The sequence below is a fragment of the Acanthochromis polyacanthus genome, chromosome 3, assembly GCF_021347895.1.
Source record: "Acanthochromis polyacanthus isolate Apoly-LR-REF ecotype Palm Island chromosome 3, KAUST_Apoly_ChrSc, whole genome shotgun sequence".
Classification (NCBI taxonomy): Eukaryota; Metazoa; Chordata; class Actinopteri; family Pomacentridae; genus Acanthochromis; species Acanthochromis polyacanthus.
The window spans coordinates 14,997,661-15,019,404 of NC_067115.1; the positions used below are offsets into that span (position 1 = coordinate 14,997,661).

The window sequence follows — 21,744 nt, forward strand, 5'->3', positions numbered from 1 at the left end:
TTTCACTCATACTGTGAATGTTTATTTCACATCGTGACCAAGTTTCGACCATCCCATTGTAGAGAAAATTCTTCAAAAAAGCTACAGTAAATAATCAGAGGGTCTACAGCTCTAGTCAACCATCTGTTTCTTTAAAATGTTTTCCCTTTCAGAAATCACGCTGAGACATTTAAGAGAAGCACTGAGGTGATCAAACATCATTCATAACTTAGCCTCAGCTGTTTGCTCTGTATTTACACTGAAATGGTACCTGGTGTGAGAACTAAAGTAGATACCTATGCCAGACCTCACTGTATAATGGAAATGCATAAAGTTATTCCTTCAAAAGCAATAAAATCTTAACTAGTTACAACAGAAAAGCTTATCTACAGAGAACACAGCCCAAATCAGGAAAATGCTGATAATATCGCAGAAACGGGAGCGTAGAAGCTCATAATCTCCACTCATGACTCAGAAGTGATTACAACTTAATGAAGAGAAACACTATGTGCTGACCAAAGAGCATTTGCATATAAGAATCCCTTAGTAAATGGTCATTAATGTCATGAAAGATTTATGACTCATCCACAGAGCATGTCTTTGTCCTTACAAATACTGTAAAGCAAACATCTAGAGAATACTATCGGATATCTTACAAAGCACTGATACACAGAATATAGTTTAAGAATATTACTACAAATGCTCTTAGCCACCTCTTTTTCCTTTTTACTCCTTCCATGTCCACACCTCTGCAAGATGGAGGTACAGAACTTCATATTACAGTATAAACATTAAAGAATCTTGATATCATTCCTCACTTTGTGCCTTTCTTCCCCTTTTTTGTCTTTGTGGTTCAGAAGTTGCTGAAAATCTCTTGTTTCTTGCTCCAGTCCATAGGGGGTGCTCTCTTCTTGTTGCGGCCGGCGAGGGCCTTTTGTTTGGCTTCAGCAGCCGTGGGACTCAGACGCAGGCCGCTGTCCAAGAAAGGATCTGAAACACGCCTTTCGTCCTCATCAGGGACCTACAACACACACACACAGACAGACATGCTTCGTGTTCACACTCACCCTCCTCATTTTCTGACTGCTTTGTCTCCCTCTCACATTGTCTCTGTCTCACACAGCTCCTGTCTCACCTGGAAGCTCATGTCTGAGCTGCTGATCTCTGATTGGGTGGTGGAGCTCCTGGAGGATTGGGACGCTGAGCTCCCATTGGTTCGAGGTTTTGGAGACGATCTTGAGATTGGAGAGTTTGTCAGAGTGACGTTGATGATCGGTGGCTCTGCAGCGGGTAGTTCAGTGGTTGGAGATGGTGTTGGCGGGACGCTTTCTGCGGCTCTTTCATCCACATAGATCTCTGAGAAAAGTACCAGACACAACATCAAGCATTCTCTCTGGAGGATTTAAAGGTCCCATATGGTGCAAATCTATTGTGTTATGCAATTGTTATAAACTTGGAGGTGCAGAAGGTGAAAAAGTTTACCTCTACAATTTGTCAAGCTTCCCATCAACTAGATAGCCTCCCAACTTCACAAGCTGCTAAAAAATTGGACGCAAGTGCTATGTTCCACCTAAACAACCAATCAAACTTTGTATAATTTTGCCCCCCTCATTGCCTGTCGCTTCAAGGTAAACCTTTGAGAATAAGCAGCTGTCTCACAGTCCACCAAGTTTGTCTATTTTTTTTAGAGCTGCTTTTGCTAACTCTAAAATGTTTTAGCAACAAACAAAACACAAAATATTCTGCTGTTGTCTGGAAGAGTGAACACTAGAGTCTTCATGCACTCCCAGCATCTGAAGAACTGAACACCCAGTGGATTATTTTTATTATTAATGGAAGTGTAACCACATCAACATGCTAGCACAACATGCTAACACTAACAAGAAGTTTCCGCTTCTTGTTAATGTTAGCATGTTGTGCCAATAATGTGGCAAATGTAACCATTGGATTTGATCGTATGCCCACAGTTCAGTGCTTTGTAGAAGATGCAAAGTTGAGGGACAATCACAGATGGTGGAAACTTTAGGATTGATCTGAAACCAGTAAATAAGATTGGCTGGGTTACTGCGTTTAATGCCATTTGCTGGGCTTTACTGTAGCCTAACTCAACTGGTCTTCAGTTTTCTTCTCTCCTGCTCCCTGTGCTCAGATATACTGCATTTTAATACAGCCAAATTCCCATTAAAGCTGCTCTGATTTGCATATTTTTCTGGTTCTGTTGTCAGACAACAGAACAAGTACGAAATGGTGATTGAAACACAGCCCATTCAGTCAATATGTTTACCCACAGTCACTTCAGCACCATTTTCAAGCTACAGTTCTTCACCTGCAGTTCACCTCCTCTTAAGTAAACAGCTGTGTTATAACTTCTGCGACATCCATCCTCTATACACCGCTTTATCCTCACTAGGGTCGTGGGGGGTGCTGGAGCCTATCCCAGCTGACTCGGGCGAAGGCAGGGGACACCCTGGACAGGTTGCCAGTCTGTCACAGAGCTACATATACAGACAATCACACTCACGGGCAATTTAGAGTAACCAGTTAACCACAGCATATTTTTGGACTGTGGGAGGAAGCCGGAGTACCTGGAGAGAACCCACGTATGCACAGGGAGAACATGCAAACTTCATGCAGAAAGATCCCAGGCCCACCCCGGGATTTGAACCGGGGATCTTCTTGCTGCAAGGCAAAAGTGCTAACCACTACTCCACTGTCCAGCCCCTTCTGCAACATTCCCAGGTGAAATGATCAAGAGAAAGTCCCTCTCTCTGTGAGGTGCTGTATGATCAACTGTTGGGTGTGGACAATAGCAGCTTACTTTCGAAACAGGTTTTACAGTAATGGTGAAATGAACCAACTTTGCAGTATTTTGAGCTAAAAAAAAATGAAAGGCACATTCTGGGGAAATTTACGGCTTTGATTAATTTGCTGAAAAAGAGTATAACATAGCACCTTAAAAGAGTTGTGTATGTGAGCATGGGTGCTTTTCAACCTTTGGTGTGGCTGGCAGTCGGTGTGATTTCCAGTCTCTGGAAAAGCTCATCTGTCTCTGGGTCGACCACTAGGAGGCGTACTTCCTCACCTCCTGTCCTGATCAGTGCCACCACCTCTGAGTGCCTCAGGCCCTCTGTTGGTGCTCCATTCACCTGAGACAGAGGAGAAAAAAAAAGGAAATGTCAGTGCAGAAAAGTTAAGACGAAGAAGAGGAAAGACGCAGAGACATGATCTAATGAGACAGACACAAGGGAGAGATCTGGGAGAGGAAACAACGTGACGCACAGATACAATCTAAGCGGGAACTGATTTACATGAATCCCTTCCTGCCTCCAGACTCTTCCTCTATATCACCCGCACACCTCAAACACAGAAATGGATATATGTAGGAATATTATGCCATGTCATTGCCACTTCCTTTCTCTCTTTAAACAACACCTCTCTCTGTCGTCTATGCTAAGCCAGAGTCCGGCTAATCTGTTCTAATCCAATCACACATCAAATCAGTGCATGGAACTGATTAACCCTCTGAACCCCAAAACCGGCTGGCAGATTTGAAACCATGTTATCTTTAAAAAGAAGCATTTATCAGAGCCAACAACTGTAAAAACACAAAGATTTTCCTGAATTTCCACCTCAGTCTTTTTGTTGAAAACGGAAAATCATGCTATTTAATGAAAACAACTTCATATAACAAGTCTCATTAAAAATTCAACTTTTACCTGTAACCAAATTCCGTGAAAAAACAAAAAAATCTGTACTCTTTGGTGCAATTGAAAAGCCATGAGTGGCTCAGCTGTGACCAACGGTCACATGATAAAAGATTAGACAGATAACTAGGCTGAACTGCAGGCTGTGTTTACAGAGAGCAGACAGGAAACACATATATGGAAACAAATTAAAAATGTAAATTGTTAAATATCAATAGCATGAGTAACTATTTGTTCCAGTTTAAGTAACACCCGTAGTCACATGGAAAAAATGTTGTACATGTTGACTCCAGGTTTTTTCAGTGTTTCTACAATGAGCCATTTGTTTACTTATTTTTTATGATTTATTATATTCTAACTGTGTAACACTGAAAAAAGACTTTCTGGACTTCTGTCTACTTCTAGCTACGGTTGTGCTGTTTTCATAGAGGTGCAGGACTTTATATTGCAGAGGATGATGAGTCTACATTGAGTAAAAATGTGACGGGCAAAAAAAAAAAAACACCCAGGAACTGCTTGAGACTCAGAGGACTAATACAGCATTTGTACACTGGTTTTTTTTGCTGTTAGTTCCTCAAAATCATCTGATGATGGCATCCCATACCTCCTATTTCTTTTTATATGAGTGTGTTTTTTCGTACCTCCACTACTCTGTCTCCAGCTCGGACTCCTGCGCTCTCAGCAGCTGAGTTAGGGTCCACGGCTCGTACAAACTGTCCACCTTTTGTCTTATCGCTGTGTAAGTTGAAGCCGTAGCCGTTTTCCCCCTTTATCAGGTGACACAGACGGGGAAGGAGCTCACCTGTCGGCTCTGGTGAAGGTTCAGCCTGCAGCTGTAAATAGAAACAAGGCAATTCCAAAGATGAAGAACTTTACAAAAGATGGTGTTGAAATGTTGCCTGTGGTACAAACTGAGAGTTAGCATCTTATAAGGTGTACATGCGCAATATAAATCAGCTCAGTGCAAGGATTTGTCAACAAATCATATACACACGTGGACAAAATTGTTGGTATCCCTCGGTTAATGAAAGAAAAACCCACAATGGTCACAGAAATAATTTGAATCTGCCAAAAGTAATAATAAATAAAAATTCTATGAAAATTAAGCAATAAAAATCAGACATTGCTTTTGAACTATGGTTTAACAGAATTATTTTAAAAAATAAACTCATGAAACAGGCCTGGACAAAAAAAGTGGCTGCTTTTATGAGTCATGCATCCAAAAATCTAGCATGTGCAGAATGGACTTTAACATGTTTAACTAAGATTATAAAGTTCTTATTCAGGCAGTTAAAACCTACAAAACACTGGCATGGTCCATTACATGTACACTGTTTTCTGGCTCTCTGAAGTTGCAGTGATGTTGTGTTACACTATGCTTCATGCAGTGCACCATTAATTATGGCCTATATTGGAACAAGCAAACAAACAAGAAGGGAACAGTATGGTTTTCACAGGACGGGCTTTATGACAAGGCTGCTGTATCGGATTGCAATAGATTGTGCAGGTTAGGGCTGGGCAATAACTCAATATGGCGTATCAGTTAGCGGTGCAGTTGTTTCATGACAATATGATCATATCATATTATCTTTTGACAAAATCATGTCGTTCTAATCAGTGTTTTCAAGTAAACAGTGAGTTTAGATGAACATAATTAACTGTTAGGTGAAGAATTTTTCCATGAAAATGTGCATTTGACGTCCGTTTCAGTGTTAATGTCGTCATTGCATCTTTGACTGTGTATGTAGTTTGTACTGTGAGCTGATTCAGAGAAAGTCACAGCCACGATAAGCCGGTGGGCTTACAGCAGAGTGGGCTAAGTGGATCTGGATGAGAGACGTCAAGATTGATCCTGAGCCTGATGACCAACGACAGTTTGCATGAGACATTGCATGACTGAACTAATGACCTTGACTTCCACTATGAGGCACTAGAGCTGTGACTAATCATTCATTTTGTTTTCATTTTCCTTGATTAATTGATTATTTGTTTGGGCTATAAAATGTCAGAAAATGGTGAAAAATGTTGATCAGTATTTACCGAAGCCTTCGATGACAAAGGACCTGTTTTGCCACCACCCAAAGATATGGAGATAGTCAAATTTGAGAAGCAGGAGTCAGAGAATTTTGAATTACTCAAAGGGAACCTCAAAATCCACCAGAAGGTTTGAACGGCATGTTATCATTTGAAAAAAAACACACCAATATGGCACTATTTCTCAGCCAGAAACGTTAAAAACAGGAAGACAACTTTCAGACAGTCTTTGAAATACCCATCTAACAGATTTCATCAAATCAAAGCAAAAAAATTGTGATATTTAATCAAAGTCCATTTATTCCATGTGTCTCTTTTATACATTTATCAAAGATGAAAAGTTTTTTCTAACCAGATTCTGCAACAACAAATAAAATAAAATAAAATAAAATATCAGGGCTCTTCCGCACAACTGTGAAGTGAAAAGTGTCTCAGTTGCAACCAACAATTTTGTAAAGAAAATTCAGGCATTTTTCAGCTGAGCTGCAGGCTGTCTGACACAGAGCAGTTAGAAACAAGTATTGAAACAAATCAACAATGTAGAGTCGCCATTTTTCTTCCCAGTATTGGTAACACCTGTGGCCACTTAGACTGAGAGCAAAATGAAGCATACTCGAGCAAGAAAATAAATGAAATATTTCTCTAGAGTTGATGAGCAGAGTAGTTTAAAAATGCACAGATTCTCGAGGTTGTAAAAATATAAATATTAAATTATATATGATACGAAGAGACACCACTTTTTTCTTTTATGAGTGACAACTGTGGGCACAAAATATTGCATGTCAATTCAGCAGTCATCTTTTGTGTTTTTAATAATATATAGCATTATATCTGTGTTATACTGCACAGAAGGCATTTCAAAATTCTCTCTGCTTCTAGCCATGCTTGTGCTGTTTTCATAGAGCAGCAGGACTTTACATTGCTGTGAAAACAGAGCCCACACTGAGGTAAAATGTGACACAAGCAGAAAACTGCTTTGGGTTCGAGGCTTAATTGAGTATCAGAATAATTGCTAGTTAACTGAACAGGTGACAACTAATGAATTCATTGTTGCAGCTGTATTTGGTTAATACTGCCTAACTTTGTGGTGAACCAAGATCTCATGTCCTTTCTGCTTCATCTCGAGCAGACTGGATATAAGACACAAACAGGAAGTGCGTCCATGAGGGCCTGAATGTGACAGATCGCTATGGTGTCACGGTGACTGGCTTTGAAGAACCTCTGTTTATGTGCTCGGCCTGTTTGCTATATTTGTCATGCTGGCCCAAATTAATTGACTCACAGGCTGCACACCACGGTGACCTGGAAATATCTAAGCTGATCTATTTGAGGACCCAGAGAGCTTTTTCTACACGTGGAATGCTTCTTGTGATCATGTTAATCAAACCAGTTATTTCTTTAAAAAATGCGATCAATTGACTGCAATTTCTTTTAAGCCATTTTTGAGCAAGAATGACTGACATTTACTAATGCCAGTCAAATATTTTTATTCTATTATCGATTTTGGACTGTTTTCAGGAAAAACACGTAATCTGAAGATGACTTCTAGGAAATTAAAGTGGACATTCACAGTTATCTGACATTTTAGGGAGAACTTTGGTTGAAGTTCAGAGATTCATCCTGTGTTTTGTCTCTTGATTTAACTGGAAAACCAACAAAGACATTGTTGTTCTAAACCTGAGAAAATCTTCTTTAGCAAGGTTAGTGAAAGTTGAAGGTGCGAGCGAGGCAGACCGGTGTGTGTTGGTGATGGCAGCCAACACTGGTTGCGTAAGGCTGCTCTATATGGGCATCTGCTGCCATAATAATATCATGCAACAATGAAATCACGTCTGTATTTACGTGTACAGTGAAGTGAATGTCAGTCATGAGATGAATGACAGAGAGTTAGAAGGATGACAGACAATCTGTGAGTAAAAGTGTAAATTTGTCTTTTGTTGGCTTATCGTGAAAAATCCCAGGACCTTCAGCTGAGATTAGTTTGCTGTAATGGTTCTTAAGTCAGAATTACTGGATATAAATAATCACATAGAAAGTGCTACAACTCATGTTGTCATTGTATGTAGGATCAGTACATTTTAACGTGCAACATTTTTCCCACTGATGTTACCCATGTTGGAAAAATGGTGGCTCTACCAACTACAGATATTTTACGATTTACATTTTTACAACCTCGAGCAACTCTGTGTTTTGTTTTTTTTGTTTTTTTTTTAAACACTTTTCACTTCCACTTTCAAAATGCTGAACATATCTTCCAACAGTTTCCTCTGTAAACTGTTTTTGAACCATGACACATTCCATTTATTGCTCTTGTATGTCTTATTTTCTCTAAATCTCTCTAAGTCACATCTAAGTCACAATACTATTATCACATGAGCTTTTGGTTGCAGCTGAATCAGTCATAACAAGTGCAGCAGTTTTACTTTTTTTTTTTACAGTATCTGGTGCACAGAGTTTTTTTTTTTTTTAGAAATTTCCAACAAGATCATAGGAGCTTCACTCCCCATTAATCAGCTAGAACTGAAGAAGCCTCTTGGATGAAAGTGAAACATCTTCAAGAACCTACAAGATAAGTCCAGTTGATTTCTACTGAAGTTCCTACGATTGCATGACCTCGATGACTGAGAATCTACACAGACATTTAGATGAGATATGTAGAATAAAGTGATTCTGAATAAATATAACCATTTTAAGCTTAGATTTGCAACATACACTGCCCTGTCAAAAAAAAAGTTGCACAATCAAATATTTTGTTTGGACTGCCTTTAGCTTTGAGTATGACACTCATTCGCTGTAGCATCATTTCAATAAGCTTCTGCAATGTCACAGCTTTTATTTGTGTCCAGAGATGCATTAATTTTTCACCAAGATCTTGTATTGATGATGGGAGAGTTGGACCGCTGCACAAAGTCTTGTCCAGAACATCCCAAAGATTCTCGGTGGAGCTGAGGTCTGAACTCTGCGAAAATGACGTCTCATGCTCCCTGATCCACTCATTCACAATGTGAGCCCCATGAATCCTGGCATCATCATCTTGGAACATAACTTGAATGATCAGGGAAGAAAACCTCCACTGATGTAAAGACCTGGTCATTCAGTATATTCAGGTAGTCAGCTGACCTCATTCTTTATGAACATAATGTTGCTGAACCTGACCAACCCCAGATCATAACCCTAACCCCCACAGGCTTCTAGGGACTAGACATGATGAGTTCATCACTTCATCTGCCTCTCTTCTTACCCTGATGCCCCATCATTTTGGAACAAAGTAAATCTGGACTCATCAGACCACATTTGCTGCTCAAAGTTGATGGTTCACCACTATCCTTCAGGTTTTAATAATGCGTTGGACAGTTCTTAACGTGATTTTAGTAGTTTCAGAAATCTCCTTAGTTGTTTTCTTTGCTTGATGCAGGCCAATAATTTGAACCTTCTGACACAGATTGCAGATAAGGTCGGATCTTCTCCTCCCAGTCTTTGACCCATCGGGATAGAGCCGTTTCCTGAGTGTAGGCCTGACTGTTGGCCTCCTTTCCATGACCACAGGATACGTCTTCCAACATGGTTGTTTAAGAAATGAGAAGCTCCTCACTGCATCATCTAGGGTTAAATAAGTTGTTGCAGCTGAAACTTATTCATCACTGCAGTAATTATCCAGTGGAAGGCTCTTGAGTATTTGCTTAGTTAAATCCAGGTGGCAATCTTTTTTTCTTTTGGCCAGGCAGTGTATTTCCAACAGCACATTGCATTACAAATCATCCCTTCAAGAACTGTCAAAAAGATGAAAATCTAATGACTCTTTCTGCTGTCACAGTTTCTGGAAATTGAGTCATTTTGACTTCAAAAAAAAAAGAAAAAAAGAGAGAATATGCCTTTACCAGCAGGATTTGGAGGTCGGAGGATAAACATAACTATATGATGTTTTATATGCTGGAAGACACATCATGACTAAAATAAACAGTCAAAACAATGGCTGAGCATTTTTATCTTGGTACTGCAGTGTTTTTAGGTCTCTAAAATGCAGTGAGACTTTTGGGGTTTCATACATTACAAACATCCTTTCAACTTGCAGGGTGGGACAGCACCATTGTTCCTATTCAGAACTGGTTTCCAGTTCTAACATATATGCCTGAATTGCCTCCATATCCTAACATGCCATTGCATAATGTAAAGTAGTTTTATAGTGTTTGAGCAGAGCTGTAGGTGAGCTGGTGTGCTCGAGCTGCTGAGGGGACAGAAAAAGAGGTGGGGCTTGACAGAGCTGCACATTTGAGAAAAAGCAGCTGTGTAGAGTTACATCTAAGTCACTGTAGGGCATGAAGAGATTATTTATTTCAATGCAAAAAACTTTCCACTTGGACTCTAACAAATGTAGTAGCTGTTAATAGTTTTAGTGGTTTCAAATGAATGACAACCAAAATATCGGAGTAGTGCTGTATCTATTTCTCTTGCAGTAAATCTGTGGATATGAAAAACACTTGTTCTTCAGCTAAACTTAGCATAGGTTTGGCAAGGAGAAAAAATATCTTTAAAACTGTTTATTTAGTCAGAAATGTGAAATTAATCAAATATCCTCAAATTGACTTCACAACAGCCAAAGTTAAAAAAATTAAAATGTTGTCCTTCCCAGTGGTGCTGTCTGGAGTCCCAGCACAAAATGCTCCTACAAATTCTAAAGTTTCAAAGAAACATTTTATTCAGACGTTCAAATAATGTTTTGAGAGATGTTTATAAGTTCAGATAATATTCCTAAAAGGTTAAAAGTGAACTAGTTTTAACTGCCACATTAAGAGAATGTTTTGAGGATGTTGTCAGGACCACAGATCATTCCCAGACCAAGATTCAAAAATGTTTTTAAGATGTCATCAAGGCTTCCGATGACAGAAGTTTTTTGTTTTTTTAAAATAAAATGTTCTTGTGAGTTCATATATTAACAAAGGCAGAACGTTTTGCCTCTGATTTTCCAAGGATGCTTTGTAAGTGTTGCTGAGGTGAAACAGAATGTTCTTCTATAAAACATTCCCACAATGATACACAGCGTTACATGACAGCAAGGGAAGAAGCTTTTTGATGAAACATTTTGAAATAATTTTACAAATGTTAGGATGAAATGTTATCACCAAACATTTTTAGAATGTCTTTGGAGAACATTTAAGAATACCACTTTGGGAACTAAAAGAAAACAATCCTGCTGGAACATTACTAGAACCTTGTAGAACTTGCTCAGAATGTTTTTAGAACAATAGACACCAGCACATATCCTGTCATTCACTGTGGATAGTTTGGTTACAGTTACTTCCAGTTGGAGCTACTGTGGGTGGTTATGTTGTAATGTTGCACTGGAGCTGATCTGATCGTCTTGCACTTGGAGTTGTTTTATCTCAATATTTTACTGAGAAAAACAGCCCTGACGGCTAGTCAGGGGCAGCCTCTATTTACCCTGCCTTCAGCTAAACAGGTGGCAATTTGATGTGAGCCGCTGGTCTTGAGAATTTTTGTTTGGAGCCCAAACATTGAGCCCAATCTCTGACAGGCAGTTCTCAGTTATTTCTGCCGCCAGTCTGACATTAAGACATCATGGTGATGTCCTGTGCTGCGTGTGGAAATTTTCCTACGTCATGCTGACTCAGAAATGTACAAATTAGTTTGTGTTTTATTTTGTGTTAATTTCAAAGAATGACACCAGCTTAGACCTGATCCTTTCTTTTGGCTGTATGTTTCTGAAGAGTACAGAGTCTAACAGCTGGACAACATGACTTTGTGTAGTTGAATTTAATCACTCAGCACTTTTATGTGAAAATCAGATGCTTCCCATGCCTGCCTGGCCCTTTCTTCCTGCCTTGCAGACACTCAGATGCTGATTTGTCAAAAACCACTTTAAGTAAAGTCTAGAAAACTTGTAACAAACAAACACCAAAATTACACTCCTTATCAGAGGCAGAAACTGTAAAGGCAGAAAAAGTTTAGAGATTTTCAACTTTCTATTAAAAAAATAACCAAATAAATCCTAAAAGCATATTTAATCAAAATCACTATACATTTGCCATGCCTCATTTAAAAATTTGCTCAACAAAATCAGTTACATGAATCAGATTATGTAAGAAAACACCAGTTCAGCACACCTCAGAGCAACTGAGAAGCCACTAGTAACTCAGCTGCAACCAACAGACATGGGACAAACATTCAGGGACTTTTCAGTGGAACTTGGCTGAACTGCAGGCAGTGTTTACACTCGGAGGAGAGGTGACATGTATGGAAGCAAACTAAAAATCTAAGTAGCTAAATATCAATTGTGTGTAGTCACCTTTTTTCTAGTCGTAGTAACACCTGTGGGCACTTGTAAAAATGTTTCACATGATAATTCCATGTTTTAAAAATGTTGTTATACTGCGCTGAAGACATCCATCCATCCATTCTCTATACACCACTTTATCCTCACTAGGGTCGCGGGGGGTGCTGGAGCCTATCTCAGCTGACTCGGGCGAAGGCAGGGGACACCCTGGACAGGTCGCCAGTCTGTGGCAGGGCTACATATACAGACAAACAATCACACTCACATTCACACCTACGGGCAATTTAGAGTACTCAATTAACCTCAGCATATTTTTGGACTGTGGGAGGAAGCCGGAGTACCCGGAGAAAACCCACGCATGCACAGGGAGAACATGCAAACTCCATGCAGAAAGATCCCAGGCCCACCCCGGGATTCGAACCGGGGATCTTCTTGCTGCAAGGCAAAAGTGCTAACCACTACTCCACTGTGCAGCCCGCACGGAAGACATGTTTAATTTTTTCTGCTTCTAGTCATCATTATGCTGTTTCCATAGAGGTGCAGGGCTTCACATTGCAGTGAAAAATGAGCCCATATAAAGTTAAAATGTGACAGGAGCAAACAAAAAATGCCAAGAAACTGCTTAGGGTTCAAATGGTTTAAATCCTGCTACATAGTGCCCTATATACAAAGAAAATAACAAGGAACAAGTGAGTTTTAAACTCATTGTATGTCTCAGGGAAGTGAGTGCATGGTGTAGACCTCCATCGGATGCACCCAACATCACACTGTCTTTCTAATTTGATTGCTCATTGTGACTAAACAATCCCCACAGTTCTGCATGTTGCAGCAGGAAGCACAGTCAGGTGAGCAAAGCTGATCTTCAATCAGGTGGAAACAACCTGATGGTTCAGTGTGAGATTTTGAATCCCAGTATGCACAAAGAGGCAGCTCCTTTTAGATACAATATGCATTCTAAATGTTCGCACCTGTGAGAGGAAACAGCGGCTTATAAACGGATGCAACAATAGAGCTCTGGACATAGTTAAGCAAATGACAGGATGTATAATGAAACTTCTCACAAATACCCGCTGTAATTAACAGTTTTATTCCTTATTCAACTTGTATACAATGCTTCATTTGACCGGGAGAGGTGGGTTGTTCATAAAAAATTCTGCATATAGTACAAGCTGCCTCCTTTCAAGCAGTTCCTACTCTGCACACGTGACTTGGTTCAGATGTTTTCTCAGCCTCCTTTTTGTGGCTTTAAATCATCATTTTCTTGTCTCACAGTGTTGGTCTGTCTGCCTTACTGTAGGTTTGTGTAAAGGTAACAGAAGCTTCCCCTCCCACCTGTTAAGAGAAGTCACCAGATTGTTTCTATAAGCACTGCAGTCGGACTGTTTCCAGAGGGCAGGGGTTCCAAGTCCAGACTAGTGCTGGACAGACATCAGATAGGAGAGTGAAGCTCAAATACTTAACACAGTTACACACTGCAACAATTCAGACTGACCAACTAACCAACCCACCTGCAGAATTAGGACTCGTTTCTCCTTTTTCTTTGGACTTTTCTGCTAAAACCTGTGCAGCGTTCTGATTTTTCTAAACTCTCGAGTGCTGATGCTTACCTCCGTGTCTGTCGTCGTGCTTGAGGTCACTGAGGATCTCTTGACTTTGTCTTGTGTGATCATGCGAGTGGGTGCCTCTGCAGCAGGAAAGTTAAATGCGTGAGTGTGGTTGGGTTTAGGTGGCAGAGGCGAGTTCTCTCTGGGTATGGGGGAGGTGGAGGGCGTGGGCCTGGGCGAGGGCCGCGGGGAGAGGGTTCCCATCTCGATGGCCAGGTCTTCTGTGCAGGCTAGGCCACGGCTGCGGAGGTGGTCGTCTGTATCTCTGTCCACCACCAGCATCCTGGTGCGATGGGGAACCTCTCGGATACGATTCACCACCTGCACAGAGGAGAAGTCAAGAGCAGTGAGGAGGCTTATCACTAATTTGATGCATGCTGTTTGCTTGGAACTGCCCTACAATGTGCACTTTTATCTAATAACAAAGACACCCAGTGATTCCCATTACACAGGCTCACACTGACCCATTTAATAGCCCCCTCCTCCTTCTCCTGAGGCAACAGAAAAGTGGTCTAACAGGTATAGAACTCATTGTTTGTACCTGTGAGAGTTCATGCGCCTCTCTTGGCACGTCTTTACCTCGCACGCACTTGTTTGTCTTTTTTTTTTTTAAAAAGTGAATCATTGTGCCACAACTCACTTGATGGTGAGTTTCTTTCTCCACATTCTCCCCGTTCACCTCCACCACACGGTCTCCTGGTCGCAGCCCGGCCAGGTCAGCCGAAGAACCGGGCTCTACTTTGCGGATAAATTGTCCGCCTCTGTTCCGCTCACCGTGCAGGTGGAACCCATAACCGCGCTCTCCTTTGGTCAGAAAACAGAGCCTCGGTCTCAGCTCGCACTCCATCCCTGCGCGTCAATAGAAGGGGAAAACAGGTCAAAGTGTCTCAGGAGAATACACTGGTGCTCGGTCCAAGAGCTGCGGAGAGTCCCTGCCTCTTAATCCAACGTACGGCTGCGCGCTTCAGTGACCAAAAGATCATCATCATTCAGCATCATGCGAGTCCCTTATTAATCCACAATTGTCCCAAGAGCATAAGTAAAAAAAAAAAAAAAGGACTAAAACTAATGAGGAATTAATCCATCGTGCAAGTTCCAGGGGCGCTGATTTGAGCGCGTAAAAGGCAGTGCGCAGTGTGCGTAAAAGTGTGGTCCAAAACCAAAGACAGGGGCTAAGTCCCGTCCATTAGAGGAATAATCCAAGAGATCAGAGATTAGAAAGCTGTTCCTCGCACGTAACACTTAATTCTCCTCCTCAGCAGGGCGTGTGTCCTCCGTCCGACCCGGTGAGAGTGAAGAGGCGTCAACAACAGCTGCCACCGTCCGCCTCAGTGCGCACCTGACGACGCAGAGACTCTGAAAGGAGAATGTGTTGTTTGTAGTTACTGTAGAGAAACATTATCAGTTTAGTTGCTGTTATCTGTTCACAGAGGGCGGCCCAGGTGCGTTTGAAATCTGTTCAACAGGTACATAACAGGAAAGCCGAGGGCATTTTCTAGTTTTGCAGCCGTCTGTAGAGGCAGGAACCTGCTGTGACCTGAGAGAGGAAATCTCCTTTATCTGTCCCATAGCTCTGCCTGCACCGGATATCAATAAGAACGCGATTTAAAGGTTTCATGAAATTTAGGCTTTCCTTGTGTTTGTTACGGGGTGGCAGGTGTGCAGCAATTTATCTCTTCACAGGTGAGTCACTAAAAGGACAGCGGAGGTTAAAGGTGTGTGTTGATATTTAGATCAGAGAAGAAGAGACTTTCATGTGGAAATAAGAGCTGTCCTACTGCTGGAATATTACATTTTATTTAACTACTGACAGAAATCTTTGATACTGCAGATGAGCCTTTGAGCAATAAATCAGATCAAGTAGTGAGAATATAAATTTAATATCAGAAGAAGCAGATCAAACTAAAATGCTTTACTTTCATTCGTAATTTGTATAATGATTTCAAAATGGAAACAAGATAGGAAAAAATGTTTTAGGCAGTTTGTCTTATTTCATGAAAGACTGACTGGTTCATTTAAAATAAATTTTAAAGTACTAATATCTGCATATCAGCTCAAGAGAAGTGTTTTTTTTCTTGTTGATGCAATGAAACTGAATTGGCAAACTTAAAACATGACTTTCAAATCAAGTTTCAGTCCATAATCTTTTTATTTAGTAAAAAACAAACAAAACAGAACAGTAGAAAAATATTTAATCTCATAGGAAATGTAAAATGTTTTTTGTTTTAACAGATAACGTTTTTACAGTGTCAAACAAAGAGAAGACACGAAAGTATCCGCACACCTTCTGAAGCACCTGGATATTCAGCTTATATCAGTGTTTTAGTGTGTGTTAACATGAACTGTCTGTTTTCATGTTCGGCTCACACAAAATCAAGAGTTAACTTTGTTTTTTGGCCTCCTCAGTCTGGTGGGAGAAACAGGTGGTTCCTTGCTTGTTGTCTCATCTTTAACAGATTCAGTTTTTATTTTGAAGGATGAGGTCGGACTGGTAGAACGCGGTGATCCAGCTTTAGGCCTCTTTGCAGGGGAGCACTTGTGGGCAGATGGACAGCTGTTCTGGTTCAGACACATGGAGCAAAGAGGGCTGACGGGTTGACAAACCTGCTGTCCAAAACCCACCAGCAGCCAGTTGATCTCACTCCACAGCTCTCTGCAACAGTGTCAGAGGAACACCTATTAGTCATTTTAAAAAGTAAAACAAACTGTAAACGCAAAGTTGGTATTTTTCTTAATAAATAATAAAGAAGTTAAAGCAAACATGTTATCATACAGTTTTACACATCCAGCCGTCACAGAGCAGCAAAACCAGTCACGTTTCTGGCCAACTGGTGAAAGTTAAGTCCAAAATTCCTTTTAGCTCTGATTTGGTTCCCACCAGTAAAAATGCAACCGGAGAATAAAATTCCCTCAAACTGCTTATGGTTTAGAGGGTTAATCCCCAGAGTCATTGATAGTGTATGTTTCTGACTTGGTGACTCTGGCCTCCATAGATTTATTGGCCACGATGAATCCGGTTGTTCATGCCGTTACCTGGGTAACCACTCCTCCAGGGCTTTGCGTGTTTCCTCTGGGTTCTTGGTTGGCTTTCTGAGCCAGCCCAGCCTGTTAGAGATACGATGCACATGTGTGTCCACGCCTAGAAAACAATCGTCAACACAAATGAACACATGCACTGAGTGTCCTCACAGTATTCCTCAGATACCAGTTTTTTAGACACACACGCAGTCTCAAGCAACAGATCCCATCCCATCACAATTTTTTCCTGTGTTCACACTTTCCAGCGCTGCTAAATGATGTAATTTTAGCTGTTTCTTTAAAGATAATAGATCTTATAAACCTGCCGACAGGTTTTGGGGTTCAGCGGATTAATTCATGCTATTATTTTAAACATGAATAATTCATTTGTAAGTGTCTGTGCAGGCGTCAGATTTAGGTTCCCACCAATGCCGGACACTTGGTCCCAGGCGATGTCCATTGCCAGATGAGCCATCTTGGGTCCAACTCCCGGTAGACGAACCAGCCCCTCCACAGTGTTTGGGATGTCTCCTCCAAACTCCTTCTGCAGCATGGCGGACGTCAGCTTCAAATACTTCACTTTATTCTGGAGAAGAGTGAAACCAGGTTAACTTTAACTTACTAAACTGAAGGACTGAAACACATCAAAGGAAAACAAAATATCCTGTATTACCCTCCAGAATCCCACAGGATAGATGAGTTTTCCCAGTTTTTCATCATCAGTAGCCAGTATATTTTCGACCGTGCAGCCGTGCGCTCGGAGCTTCTGCATCGCTGCTGCTGTCACCTGGTCCTTCGTTTGACTGGACAACATGAGCGACACCAGCACCTGGAAACGCCTCACCTGTGAAAACCCCAGACAGAATAATTTAATATTTGATTCAGACTTTAAAAAACAAATCTACTCCACACATACATGTCCAGGGGCGTTGGGGTCGTAGCATTTCTCTGCTCCCATGTGATCTACAGGTGCATCTCGGCTGCTCCTCATCTCACGAATGAATCTCAACTGCTTCCTCCAGTCAGGAGGTTCCCAGCGCTCCGTCTTCACCGGTGAAACTCCCTCATCCTGGTCATATTCCACCTTTAGCTGTCTCCTCCTGCGACTGTGTGGATGCTGTAGTGGAGCTTCTGGTTCTGTTTTTGACTTAAGTTCACAACAGCTACCTAAATAAGAAGAAACATGTCAATAGAGTAAGTCATCAGTAAAAAGAAAGCACACTACATAGCAAAAAGTATATTATTGTTCAAACATTATAAAAACAGTAATTTGTGATTTTGGTACATCTCATTTACATCACAGTAAGAGTAAGTCTTCTGAATCCTAAATTTATAGATAAAATAAATACACGGTGAGGTCAAGTCAAGTCAAGAAATCTTTAATGTCCCCGCGGGGCAATTTTTGGTGCAGCCAGCAGCAAACAACAGACAAAACACAATAAAATGCGATATGCAACAATAAAAATAAACAACAGAAACAGCAATAATAATAATCAGTTAAATACAATAGAATACAAGATAAATAAAAACCTAAGGAAAGTTAAAATGACCACAGAGCGGACTGCCTTATAAAGGCGTTAAAAACCGTTCTCTGTTACTGACTAATCCAGCCAACTAAGTACTAATTCACCAATCTGATGCAACTCTCATAAATCTAATGTTACCGTAAAGGAGTACTGGACTTCCACAGAACAGATGTTAACTCTCTGAAACCAAAAACTCGCCGGCAGGTTAGAAAGGCATGTAATTCTTTAAAAATGATCAAAATTACACAATTTATCAGAGACAAAAACCGTAAAAACAGAAAAATGATGTAACTTTCGACATTACGATGGTTTCTGATGAACTGTTTAACTGTGATGTGCAGTTAACTCCGGGGAAAAAATTACAACAACTGAGCTTAAAATCTTAATTCTGTCTTACTTTAAAACAAACAAACAAACAAACAAAAAACACTAGCACTAGACAGATTTTGTAAGATTAAACTGTGCTACCTGACACAATAGTGAAATCATGATTGACTCAGGTGTGACAAACAGTCACTTGACAAAAAAGTCAGGAAATATTGAGGTGAACTGCTGGCTGTGTCAACACAAAGCGGAGAGGAGACCAGTTCAGAACCTAATAAAAATGTAAGTAGTAAACTTCCCCAGTGAGGGATCAATAAAGTTTATTTTATCTTATATGTATGGTATGAAGAGCCACCTATTGGTAACATCTCAGGGCACTTTTGAGTCCAGATTTTTTTTTTTTTTAATTTGGTAAAATAAGGAAATTCTACTTTATTTTTTTTCCTTTGTAAATGAATTGTGGCATTTTTATGGTGCCATGAAGCAAAAATAAAAGAAACACAATAAGGACTGAAACTGCATGGGGTTTAGAAGGTTTAAAGGTATTAAACACAAATCAGAGACAGCATCAGACCCAGCTTAATGTGGTTTACATACAACTACGCATTTTCTTTTGTTTCTTTTTCATAGTTAAAATAAGGGTTCCAAGCATTTAAAATGACTTCCAGACATCACTAAAATAGGAACCCAAAATGTTTAACACTGTTGTACATCATTTTACATTGTGGAAAAGAAAACGCAGAATCAGTCGCTCAGAGCTGTAAGTTAAGTTTCCCTAATTTCCCCATTAGCAGAGGCGAACTTTAAAATGAATAAACAAACTTTTCCAGGCTTTGCGCAGGCGTAGTGTAGTCTGTTAGAAAGTAGTTAAATGACTGATAGTTCATTTATTTCCACATTTTAATGATCAGCGTCTGTCAGCTAGCAACCTACCAGTCGATAAGGGGGCCGAGGAGGGTCTCTGCTCGGACACTGCCTCCTCCTCCGCCTCTACCTTCATCGCCACAGAGGAAACCTGGTCCTCGGTCCTCCTGCGGGTGAGTTTGGACCTGAGGGAAGCCGCAGCAGGTGGACAGACAGCGGACTGGTTCCCACTGCGGGTCAGGACGGACCTGCTGTGCATGAAGTAAGGAGAAGCCATTATCAAACCAGAGTACGTGAACACACCGTGGAGCTGCTGCAGTTACACGGAGCTGAAGTTAGTTTACCGTTCGTAGTTTGTGGTCACGAGGAGAGCGCCAGAAGTTGAGTAATATAAATAAATACACACAATAATTTAGATGAACCTGGAAGAATTTAATAAAAATGACTGCTAAAAATACAGTGTGTGCTTAGATAATCAAAATAATGCTGCAGTATTAGGCTAATGTGGAAATACTGTCAGAAGCTCCAAATTACCATTTAAATAATAATAGAAAAAAATATATAGTATAAAAACTGAAATTTAAACCTCAGATGCAAAAATGTGTCAAGTTAAGCGACTGTAATTTATATAACACATTTAAAATTCAACACTGTCGCTGTAATGTGCAGTATTTCACTTTTATCTCATTTTTCTGGTGCAATATTTAACTCTCCCGTTCTCTTCATTTACAGGCACCAAAAAATATTGTTTCCTTGTCTGAAAAAAATTCCAAAAATGTAGCCAAAAAAATTCCCCAAATTTCTGAAAATTTACAAAACCTTCAGGAAGAAAATTCTAATAATACCTTTAAAGTGTCCCCTAAAAGTTTTATTTTAAAAAAATCCCCCAAATTTGGCAGGAAAATTCCTTTAAATATTTTAAAAAATGAATAAAAATCTTCCAAAAAATCCTTAAAATATCTAAAATGATTACATATATATCAATAAAAACTTGTAATATTTTCTTTAAGAACATTCACAAAAAAAATCCGTTAGTTTTATCTTCTTTTATCTTCTCCTAGCTTATCTTTAGCTAAAGTGCTTTGCAGTAGAGAAAAAGTTTCGCTGTTACGATTTTACCAAATAAATTCAAATATTAGAGTTAAGATCCTACAGTATGATTTATTGTGTGAATTTATCTCAGTAAGTTGTATATTATGCCTAATCCTTCAAAAAAAATTACATAAAGGGCAAATTTTCACAAAGAGTTGTAATTGTAAGGTTAAGTCCTCACAGTATTAATAACTGTGGAGATCTACCTGACTTGTTTTTAGAGTTAAAGTTAAAACACAACAGATTTGAGAATTCATTTGGAGCACTTTTGAGGTGTTTGAGAATGTCTCAAAAAATTGTAATAATATATATTGTAACACAACATGCAATCCAAATATATGTCACTTTATGTATTTATGATGACATGTGCAATGTCCAGTTTCGTCAACAAAAATGAAACAAACTTCAGTTTAAAATTGGGATATTTCGTCCAAATGACTTTATTCCACATGCCTCATTCAGATATGCACCAAAAATAAACCATTTGCAGAAAAATTCTGCACTTCTTGGTGCAATTGAGAAGCCATTTGTGACTCAGCTGTGATCAACAGTGAGGTGACAAAAATTCAACTCTTTGGCTGAACTGCCAGCTGTTTTCACAGAGCAGATAGGAAGCAAGTATGGAAATAAATGAAGAATGGAAATTGTAAAATATCTGTAATATGTAGACACCATTATTTCTGGTATTGGCAACACGTGTGGACACTTGGGAAAGTCTTGTCTATTTCAATTTCAGGTTTAAAAATAAATAAACAAACAAAAATCAAGTTTCAGTTTGTTATACTAGAGCACCTCTCTCAGGTAGTCTGCTCACAGTGCAGCTCCAATGAGGAACCAACTTCATTAGCATCAATATGCTAGCTAGCTGCTAGCTTAACGGCTGAAAACGTTTCACTAATTAGTGTCGCTAACTTTGTACAGTTAAATTTCTTTACGAAGCTGATGATAAACAACAAAATGGCTCAGTTTCTGTTGATGTTCTTCAGTTTATTTGGCAAAACAGATAAAACTAGACGGCTAACAAACGAGCGTTTAGCATACTTTGCGTTTAGGTCGCTTGAGAACTACATTTCCCATGAGCGGCCGCGGCAAGTGTGTTTTTGTAGGAAGTGCCGCTGTCACAGCATTAGTGTGTCATCCGGTTGACGAGTGGAGGACTGAGAGCAGGCTTTCGGCAGCGAGTACAGTCTTTATATGAATGCACAGACGCGGGCGGCTCTGTCGGCTGCATCAGGGGCGAAACTGCGACTGAATGAATCCGAAAGCGAGTCAACTTCGATAAGGTGAGAGGGGAGGAGGAGGACGGG

The 21,744-nt window shown here is 40.1% G+C and overlaps 3 protein-coding genes across 5 annotated transcripts in view; 1 reads left to right on the forward strand and 2 right to left on the reverse strand.

Moving 5' to 3' along the window:
• LOC110960833 (Na(+)/H(+) exchange regulatory cofactor NHE-RF2-like) lies at positions 1–15,396 on the reverse strand. Its single transcript, XM_022208224.2, has 6 exons — positions 14,254–15,396; positions 13,617–13,934; positions 4,325–4,516; positions 2,972–3,125; positions 1,115–1,335; positions 1–1,000 (listed from the first exon to the last, which is right to left on the reverse strand). The coding sequence occupies exons 1-6, from the start codon at positions 14,458–14,460 to the stop codon at positions 833–835; spliced, it is 1,260 nt and encodes a 419-aa protein (XP_022063916.1). The 5' UTR covers positions 14,461–15,396; the 3' UTR covers positions 1–832.
• Positions 15,397–15,738: 342 nt separating this feature from the next.
• nthl1 (nth-like DNA glycosylase 1) lies at positions 15,739–19,675 on the reverse strand. Its single transcript, XM_051946556.1, has 6 exons — positions 19,411–19,675; positions 17,548–17,794; positions 17,305–17,475; positions 17,058–17,217; positions 16,647–16,752; positions 15,739–16,266 (listed from the first exon to the last, which is right to left on the reverse strand). Exons 1-6 carry the CDS (start codon positions 19,620–19,622, stop codon positions 15,987–15,989), a joined length of 1,176 nt encoding a protein of 391 aa, XP_051802516.1. The 5' UTR covers positions 19,623–19,675; the 3' UTR covers positions 15,739–15,986.
• Positions 19,465–21,744, forward strand: part of tsc2 (TSC complex subunit 2) — a 34,923-nt gene continuing 32,643 nt past the window's right edge. For 2 of the 3 annotated variants that reach the window (XM_022208196.2, XM_022208212.2), the window contains exon 1: positions 21,557–21,720. The gene's annotated coding sequence lies outside the window, so the exon portion shown is untranslated. Of the gene's footprint in view, positions 19,608–21,556; positions 21,721–21,744 lie in introns of those variants that run through there. The other variant, XM_022208205.2, reaches the window with a different exon arrangement.

Bases quoted from the DNA above. Each gene is read 5' to 3' on its own strand.
- nthl1 (XM_051946556.1), bottom strand. From the start codon at position 19,622: ATGGCTTCTCCTTACTTCATGCACAGCAGGTCCGTCCTGACCCGCAGT. The intron at 17,218-17,304 runs GTAATACAGGAT...ACTCTTCTCCAG, and splicing joins ATCCTGTGGGATTCTGGAGG to AATAAAGTGAAGTATTTGAA. The intron at 16,267-16,646 runs GTAACGGCATGA...ACACTGTTGCAG, and splicing joins CTGGAGGAGTGGTTACCCAG to AGAGCTGTGGAGTGAGATCA.
- LOC110960833 (XM_022208224.2), bottom strand. From the start codon at position 14,460: ATGGAGTGCGAGCTGAGACCGAGGCTCTGTTTTCTGACCAAAGGAGAG. The intron at 3,126-4,324 runs GTACGAAAAAAC...CCTCTGTCTCAG, and splicing joins CTGGAGACAGAGTAGTGGAG to GTGAATGGAGCACCAACAGA. The intron at 1,336-2,971 runs GTTGAAAAGCAC...TACTTTTCTCAG, and splicing joins GACTGCCAGCCACACCAAAG to AGATCTATGTGGATGAAAGA.